The following is a 9634-nucleotide window of genomic DNA, read 5'->3' as shown; positions in this document are numbered from 1 at the left end:
TTCGGGCCGCACATAAAAGCTGGCATAAAGGCCGCAGGTTGAGTATCGCTGCTCTAAATCCATGTGGGATATCTGGGATGAGATCTAGTTCATCAATCATAATTTGAAGTCTTGATTTTATGACTCATTCAATGATTTTACTTTGAGTAGGCAAGAGACTAATTAATAGGTCTATGATTTTCTGGTCTAGTTAAATCTTTGCCGGGTTTTGGAATGATAACTATGTCCGCTGCTTTCCAAGCTGCTGGAAAGTATTGTAGTTCTAAACATGCGTTGATTATCTGAGTAAGTATTTTTGTACCTCTGGGAGGTTTTTGACGGCTCTGTTTGTTAGTCCGTCATTACCATTGGCCAGCGGTTGTTAAACCGGTTCTATTCCGTGAGGTATTAGTAAATAAATCCAACTTAATGTTTCACAAAACGTCACGGTTGTCACAGTAAAGACGAGAACGTGATAATGTATGAGAAGTAATTCTCACATATGCTACTTTAATCTTAAAACCATATAAAAATATAACGAATTAAAAAAAATTAATAGTCTTCTACCGTGTGGTATGTCTCAAAACAAGGTTCAATGCAGAGCGCCACTTTGCACTGTTTGCACTCATACCTTGATTCTCTTCGCAGTTTCTTGGATAAAAACATCACACGTCTTGCCATTGTTTTGACTTTTTTTGCACTTGGAGGTGATTTTGCCATAAAATACCTCTGTGAGACGCAATGGCAATTCTGAATGTCTTTTCCTAACTGCAGATTTTGAAGGTACAACACGCCTTTATTCATTAATCAATTGTCGAATGACCTCTAATTGAAATTGTGCTAACGGTACATGTTTTCCTGTTTTTTGGCAAAACAGTATGTTGCTGTTCAACAGTGAGAGGTCCATTCGATGGAATACTATGGAATACGATGGAATAATTCGATGGAAATAAAGATAAAATAACACAACACCTCCATACTGGTGATTATCAGAGCATAACATAAAAAGAGAGGAATGATAGAACAAAAGATTAATACAAAAAAACATTATATTTAAATGTAAACTTCCTCTGTGATACTTGGTTTTCCTGGTTTTTAACAGTGCGACATTTAACACTTCTTTCAGTTGTTTTTAAAATGAAATGATATTTTTCATTCATGTATTTTCTGTTCTTTTAAACTTATAAATTTACTGCATTTGAATGTACAAGAAATGAGGCAATCTTTTTTGGTACACTTTCTGTGTCCCCGGGGATCTGTCTCAGCCGAAGCTTTGCCAGAACCAAGGGCCACCACGCGGTGTCAAACGCGCCCGCGATGTCGACAGAAATCCCAGCAACGAGGTCCTTGCCAGAGTTCTCAACAGAATCGAAAAATACATAAGAAAATATCAATAACCGTCAAAGATTTAGATACTATTTAAGTGTATCACTACTTAGGGAATTGTGCTTTCAAAATTTAGGATGCCAAGACGGTTTTTAGCGCCTACTCCCTTTATATCAAGTGCCTATCTCTAGTGAAGCATGATTGTTGGTGGTGAGGCCCGGCCTCGGTGGCTTCGCGACCGAGCGAGGCCGGGTTGGTGATCTCAATGAATTTGTCTGGAGTAATTAAAAGTAAAGCAAACTTCACGCAGGTGTCCGTCGATTTCTTCGCTCGCTTCCTCTTCTGGTCAATCCTCTTCGCTTCCGGTCATCCGCCAAAGCCTGGAAGAGCTCTGAGTATCGCAGTTCAGAGCTCTGCTTCTTGGCAGTTGGCAGTGGCTTGAGTCTTGGTTCTGGCGTGTGGTCCAGAGGGGCTTAATTCTTCAAGAAGTAGGCGCGTTGGTTTGTCCCTCGGCGGTATTCTTCATCTCTGTCAGATTTTGGCGGTTTGGTCGTCTTTTTCTTTTGTTTTTTCTTTTTCGGTTGGTCGGGTATTGGTAATACATGGTCTGGGTTGTTGTTGGATTCCTGTGGTTCATCGTGCTGTTCTGGAGGGTTGGTGATCATGTATGAGTTGTAGCGGTTGGTTGCTGCTTTCTTGCATTCTCTTATAAAGAAATATTTTCTCTGATCTTCGTGGGTTTGATGGTCTAATTCGTCTATTTAGGCTATGATTTCATCAGTATATGCGATGATGTTCGTTAGTTCGGTAGCGGAGACATCTGTTTTGAGTTGTATCAGGGCTTCGGTGTTTGTTCGGATCTGTCGTTCGAGTTCGTTTAGGTATTCAGATTCCCTGTATCCTTGGGCACGTTCGGCTATTGTTGCTTCGTAGAATTCTTCCCAGTCTTTGTCGTAGTCGAAATCCGGATCAATTCTTAAGGATTCCGGGGTCTCCTCTATTTCTGTTTGCGGGGTCTTTGGTCTTTCCGTTTCCGGGGTCACTGCTTTTTCTGGGACAGAGGTTTCAGCTGTTTTGGGATCCGGGGTCTCTGGTATTATGATTTCCGGGATCATTTGTGTTTCCGGTGTCTTGTGTTCGGCATAGGAGATGTTGATATTCATTTCCGTAGCGGTCTCCTAGTGAAGTTTTGAGTCATCTGAATCTGTTTCGGTTTGTGTCTGTTGTCGTCATCGGGTTGCTACGATTTGGGCTGTGGTGTGTGTTACTGGTCCTCCTCAGTGTTTCAATCTTGATTTTACGGTGAAGTGCGTATTGAAGAGTGTGAATCAGTCTCCCTCTGTCATTGTCGAGGAGTCTGACCAGGACAAGAGGCATCGGGTGACGGCTTCTGCCCCGGGTCATTCTCCTGACGCTGATGATCGGGAAGCCGCTTCGGAGTAGGTCATTCGTGATATCCTCAGTGTTAGTGCCGATCGAGAAGCCCCTGATAACGACGGCTAGTTGGTCGTTTTCATGTCCTGTGAATGTGACGGGGTCTGCCTCCTTGATTGGCGCGCGGAATGGTGATTTGTGTTGGTGCTTGGTGTTCCTGTTGGTCCATGTGTGTGTTGTTGTTGATCGTCGTGGCGTGGTCGGTCTTGGGTTGTTCGTCCTCCAGGTATGAGGTCGGGCGGGTGGGTCCGTGGGAAAAGCTGACTCGGCCTGCTCCTGATATGCCGCCAGGAGCAGGAAGTGCAGCGTCATGAGGTCCCGTAGTTTGGTTGGCCTGAATGCGGCGAGTCTGGTGATTTCTATGTTGATCTGCTCCATTGTGCAGTAGGTAGGTAATCGTCTGGACAGGTCACTTGCGGCGGTAGGCAAATAGGTGATTTGCTTGGTCGGCAGGTTGTAGCAAAAAATAGGTATTTTTGCTTGGTCGGCAGGATGTAGCAAAGTAGGTAAATTGCTAGGTCGGCTGGTTCTGCGAGGTAGGTCTCGATTTGAATGAAGATCTCAGCTGGTATCGGAGCGCACGGAAAGGCGACTTCTCGCGACGGGTATCTGCCTGTAGATTTTTATAAAAATCCCAATGGACCCTAGGAATGACATTGCTATCGCATAATACAATTAAGTCCTTTTTTGCGGCTGATATTTTTGGGCACGAAGTATACGCCTTGTTAAGGACTGGTACATGGGGGGTTCCTCTCATCAGTCGACGAACATCAATGTTCTGAAAGTTCTCATCGCCATAACTATTTTTGTAATGGATCATGTATGGCGTGGTCTTTTGTAATTTCACCATTTTTACATCATTCCAAATTACTTTTTCGTTTTCTATATTTATAGAAAAGTTTTTGCCAGTATCCACGGATAATTTTTTTATATCCACGAATTCGTCATTTACCATTTCCTTGACAGTGTACGCTGGCCCATTTTTTTTGCAGATTGCATAATAGTCCACTGAGAAGGAACGGCAATGACATCCTTCGTTTTGAGGATGCGTGTTTTTTTTTTACATTCAATACATGCATGAACACTATCGTTTTCATTTTGCCCATGCCCAACTATAAAATATTTATGAATTATTTCTTGAATATTTCATGTCTAAACAATGCAAGTATAGAGACATTAAACATTTATTTTTGTTTTGCGCTACGCAATTGTCGCTGTATAACATCACTGTCTTTTTACTATGACAATATTTTTTAAATATAGATAAATACAGCTCCCAATGTCGATAGCTCCTCTATTCGCTATCCCTACATGCCATGTGAAGCAGTAGCCAGTTCTTTTAATCAAATTAAAAACGGTGAAATTATACAGCGACGGCTTGCGTTTATAATACAGCTCCGATACATTAGCTGTGGGCGTTGAAAGAACTGCCTGCAAATCAAAACAGCTCACTTCTGTGTCTACAGATGTTGCAGCCAAGGCTGTATCCCGCTCTTTCTCCAGCCGACACATACTTCTTTCAGCATCATGCTGTTTCAATATTTCAGCTTTGGTAGCCTGCTTATCTTGTGAAAGGATTTTGAATGATGTGCACAGTGTGCAGGTATCTTTCTTTGGTTTAAAGAAAGAAATGTTAAACTCGGTCGTGAATAATTTATGATAAATATTAAATTTTGCTGCTTGCTTGTTTTCCAAAGTGCAGATGTCTATATAAAGTCTGTGCATCATGGAAATATTTAAAGATCCATCAATATACTCTTTTTTTGTTCGCTTTCTACAATAGTGCGACTCAACCCGCGCAAATGAATTTATGTGCTTTATGATGCCGTCTTTCATTGATTGCAGTATTTAATTTTTCAATGAATGCTTTCCTTTTTTTTCGGGTTTTAGAAAACCTTCTGGTGTTTGTTTTTTCACAGTAGTGAAAATAATTTTTTCACTCATATCCAGAGAAATGAAAAATTTCCTGCACACTTGTATAGATTCCTGTACACTTGTATAGATTCCTGTACACTTGTATAGATTCTTGTCCCACTTGGAAACTATATGAGTTATTTTCTGCACAACTCGAACCGTGCATCGGATATCGGTATTGGGGTGTTGTTTTTGACATTTGTCGTAAAACAAATTCACGGCGTCCAGTGACATCACTGATGTTCCAAAAACTTCAAAAATACAAGTTCTTTGATCTTCTGTGATCTTTTCTTCTTAACTTCCTCTATTATTACATCGCTGCATATTGACTGCTCTTCAGAAGTCGACTGTAGCACTAGAAGAATATTAAAATTATTAGTTTATTAAATAAAACAATAATATTGTTTTGATATCTATATTATAGATATCAAGTAATAGGCAATACATGAATAGCATAACTCACCAATAAAATTATCATGGTAAACCTCCGTATTTGATAAATTGAAGCTGGTATCTATGTTCATTTCTATACCGGGAATCATCAATATTTCGTCTGTCACTTCAATTTGGTCTTCCGTTAATGGTGATTCTGTAAAATTAATAAACAATTTGGTGATTAAACATGTTGATACCGGCTATATTGCGCAATATTCAATATCGCTAGCCAACAACATTTGACAGTGGAAGAGAGTGGGTGGTGGACGAAAATACGCTCGAACAGGGTTGCACAATAATTATTTGACAGCAATACAGTACATAAAACACATAAGTCACAGGCACAACATGAGAATTGTCATCACTATGTATAAGTCAATAAGCACAACATGAAAATAGTCGAGGTGAAAAAGTCAATAAAAAAATTGATAGCCACACCAACTTTATGAAAATACTTCTCCCTGACACTGAAGTTATTTATATTAACGGTAACTGACCGGGCTATAAAGAGATGCACTGATTCTAACTGGCAGAAAAAAAATGGTCGACGGCAATGGTGGCTGGCTGGCTGCGCTGGTTACCCTCAAGGGGAGTCGACCAGACTTGCTAGGCGAGGACTACTTGTCAAGCTGGAAACCTTCGTAAGGTGATAACCGTAACAAGACTGGCTGCTGGGTGTGACCTACTAGCGTAGGCTGATCTCTGGAATAGACTGACTGCACTCTAGAATAGAGTGACTGCACTCTAGAGTATGCTGGAGTAGACTGCAGACTGCTGTAGACTGGCCGCACTCTAGAGTAGAGTTAACTGGACTCTAGAGTGGGCTGGGGTAGACTGCCTTTCCATAGTGCTGAGCTCGATTTTTTATACCCACGGCTCGAGCATGGCGTTTTTTGGAGCGGTAATACCGGGTACTAGTCATTATTTTGTAATCTCTGCAATGCGCGGACACGGTAATTAGGTATGTATTTATATAGCTTCCTATGGAACATGCTACGCGGAATGGTAATTTAATTAATTTGTTCAACGAATTTTCGAATTCAGACAAAATAAAAATGACGTTATATAGACGACATGTCTGGCTATCTGCTGTAATTTTTATAATCATAAGGATTAAAATTTAGAAGGTTAAATTTGATTCCTAATAGGAAATAACAGTTATGGATGAACGAAATGACTTTCATATTATAAAATTGATTTTACAGTGTCAAGGATTAAGTTAAGTAGGCGCTGTACGATTTTCAATTGATTTGACCAATAATTTGATATACAAAAATCGATTTAAAAGTTATATCTTTAAGGCATGATTTTAGTATATAAAAATGTTCGAATTATGATAAAACAATTGCTGGAGGCATTAACCTTTGCTAGGTTTTTACGGCGTAGGTATTTTTAATTCGCGATGTGTTTAAATAAGTACCTAAAATTTCCTACATGACTTGACTTTGGATAATCCTTGTTGATGGGGGGTTCCCACACATACGTAGCTGATACCCTTCATCTCAGGTACAATGTCTCTGGTAAAGGTTTCATTGATTCGCATCCGGTATATCCGGGGTATCTCTGGTTGCCAGTATATCTGCTGTTGTGGTTACCGGGGTGACCGCAATTTCGATTTCCGGGGTCTCGGGTATCTCTTCATATGTCGGGATGTCGACTGCGTCCACTTCCTGAGGCTCGAGTGCACTGAGGGGTCTTGTCGGTGTGTGCGGGAGAGCGGCGTAGGAGAAGGAGAAGTCCGTTTCCGTGTAAGCCTCCGTGTGATGTATTGGATCCTCTGTGATGTGATCGGTCTGGGTTTGCGTTGTTGACATCGTGTGGTTGTTGTTTCGAATTGGGCTGAGGTGTGAGTCTCTGATCCTCCTCGGTGTTTCGATTGAGATTCTGCGGTGTAGAGCGTACTGCAGAGTGTGTATCAGCCTCCCTCTGTCATTGTCGAAGAGTTTGACCAGGACAAGAAGCATCGGATGCTGGCTCCTGCCCCGGATCATCCTCCTGACGCTGACTATCGGGAAGCCTCTGCGAAGGAGATCGTTGGTGATGTCCTCAGTGTTTACGCCAATCGGGAAGCCCCTGATGATGACGGATATCCGGTCTCTTTCCTGTGTTGAGTAGGTGGCAGGGTCTGCTTCCTTGATCGGCGAGTGTGATGTTGTTCTGGAGTATCGAGATGGTGATCTATAGTGATGATGTTGTTGTCGGCTCCTGCTGGTCCATGTGTGAGATTTGATAATGGCGTTGTTGGACCTCCAGGAGTGTGGTCGGTATCGCTGTTGGTAGTGAGTAGGTAATTGCTTGGTCGGCGGGTGAAGTTTGCTTGTGGGTCTCTGGTCACTTGCGGCGGTGAAAGTAGGTAATTTTTCTTGGTCGGCTGATTTCTGCTGGTAGGTCTCGGCTGGTTGTAGATCTGGGTTGGTATCGGAGCGCAGTGAAAGGCGACTGCTCGCGACGGGTGCCAGACCGCAAGTGATGATTTCCTACATGTAGGTAGGTACGTGAAGCAGCCCACGTCGTCTTCTTGCTTTGCATGTAATACCTTGCAGCTTCTGTTGGAAGTCCAAGCTCCTGGCTTCACGATGGTCTAAGGCGTTACTGTCTTCTGATGGCTTCCATCCTTCATGAGATGTTTTACATAGGGGTCAGCGGTTTTGCATGCCTCCCTCATGATGTCATCGCTCCTGACGTCGCGAGTTTTCACCAGATAGAATGGAGACTATTATTGTTCAATGCGCTGATTTCTTACTAAGAGATGAAGATATCGTTTGTGCCCATACGATGTTTCTGGCGAAAATGGCGGAATGTGAACAGCTGCTAGTGGTAAAAAATGCTTCTACCGTCGCGAGTAGGTATTTTGTTGTAAAGATGGCTGTGTTTGTCTTCGAGTAAGGAAATAACATCCATCAGAAGCGGGTGACATTGAAGAATATGAATATGAAGATATATATCTGATATCTTGGTTAGAAGTCACTGTATCTTGGATTTAATGTGCCGCGGTTTGTAACGAAATTTGTGGTGATTTCATTAGCTGGAACTGCGTTGTCAGAGACGATCCGTACGTAACATTGCACGGGGCATCTTCTTGTATCCTCAGAATAGTCGGGAGTCATTTGCTTTAAGGTTTATCATGTCTCCAAGTTGATCTCTGCCAGTGATAGGGTGGTCGCTCGGACTTTGGCGTTTATCGGCTAACCGACTCGCTGGCCTTCCTTGACCCGCCGGTCGAGGGTAACCAATGTGGGGTCACTTGGGTGTGTACCGATATGCATTTCTGCGAAATGGCCGGGTCCGTTAGAGGCTGCGAAGAAAAGGTTGTCGGAGGTAGGTACAGCGGACAGAATTATCGTTTCGGTGGTGAAGCATTCATGTTGATATCTTGCGAGGTAGGTAAGAGGTACAATTTTTTTTGGCGGCTGAAAATAACACCTAAGGCAATGGTTTTGGCGTAGTATGTATCGAAAGTGAAAGTCGGCCATCTTTAGTTGGTAACAATGTCATACAAAGAACATCTAAGAATTAAATTAATAACAGGGATTTCGATAAATAACTTACCAGGACGTGAATAACTTGACGTAGTTTCCGCTGCAATAATATAATCATCCGTAATCAAACACCGTACCGTTATCGATCAGTGCTTCGGGTAAAATCTGTTCGTCACAGGCAATTTCGGGTGAATCTGAAACATGAATCAACCATAGTATCCTTTAATACCGAATATATAAACCAAAACTGTATTACACTACAATACAGATAGTTTACAATGAGATGCTACTTACAAAGAGAAAGAGGTACATGACAGCTGGAGCTTATTTCTTCATCTGTGTTGGAAACATCAAGGCAGCTTGTAACATCATTACTCACGACAGCATCCAACTTCTCAGGCATCAATAACACATTTTCTGGAACAGTCAATATAGATGTTGAAGTACAAACAGATACCACGTCATACTATAACACGCGATAAAGATAATAGGGGGGCTATTTAAGTAGGTAAAATTGTTCTTATAATAATAATCAAGACATCAATCACTTTAAGGGGGGACATGCTCGTCGAAGGTCAAAATTGACTTTTTATTGTATTTTCAAACCATGATCCTGGGCACTCCTTAAACGTTGTAGATAATCTATTTATATAATTTTGAAGCCTTATTATCCTTTATAGTTATTTTAAACATTTGATGACTGCATAAAGTATTTTTGTTACATAAAATAGTATTCTTTTAAACCTCTCGCTCTAATGTTTTAGAATATAGTCATATTTCGGTACATAACTGTGCAGTGGTGTTAAGATTTTTTACATTTATTAATTTTTAAACGCATTTATAAAACCATTAGCATAATTTATTACGAGATAATTTTTGTAAAATATTCACGATAAAAAATTATATTGATAATCTCTGTGATCCCAAATTTGACAAGAATTAGGCATTTTATTATTCAAAAAATCGGCAAGATTAACACATTTCAAGGTGATTCTAAAGATATTTATTATAAGCTATGTCTTTGACCATTCAAGTGTGATAAAAATCTTATGAATAATGATTGCTTT

At 41.0% G+C, this 9634-nt stretch overlaps 1 protein-coding gene across 1 annotated transcript; it reads right to left on the bottom strand.

Annotated features, from left to right (window-relative positions):
* Positions 1 to 1884: 1884 nt before the first annotated feature.
* LOC147063606 (uncharacterized) lies at positions 1885 to 8984 on the bottom strand. The gene is made up of 4 exons (XM_085959763.1): positions 8862 to 8984; positions 8638 to 8761; positions 5117 to 5242; positions 1885 to 5008 (listed from the first exon to the last, which is right to left on the bottom strand). The coding sequence occupies exon 4, from the start codon at positions 3115 to 3117 to the stop codon at positions 2500 to 2502; it is 618 nt and encodes a 205-aa protein (XP_085815889.1). The 5' UTR covers positions 3118 to 5008; positions 5117 to 5242; positions 8638 to 8761; positions 8862 to 8984; the 3' UTR covers positions 1885 to 2499.
* Positions 8985 to 9634: the final 650 nt, after the last annotated feature.

The sequence above is a fragment of the Rhyacophila brunnea genome, unplaced genomic scaffold, assembly GCF_057557595.1.
Source record: "Rhyacophila brunnea isolate RB1 unplaced genomic scaffold, BYU_Rbru_1.0 scaffold_9, whole genome shotgun sequence".
Lineage (NCBI taxonomy): Eukaryota > Metazoa > Arthropoda > Insecta > Trichoptera > Rhyacophilidae > Rhyacophila > Rhyacophila brunnea.
This window is presented reverse-complemented; position numbering and strand designations above follow the sequence as displayed.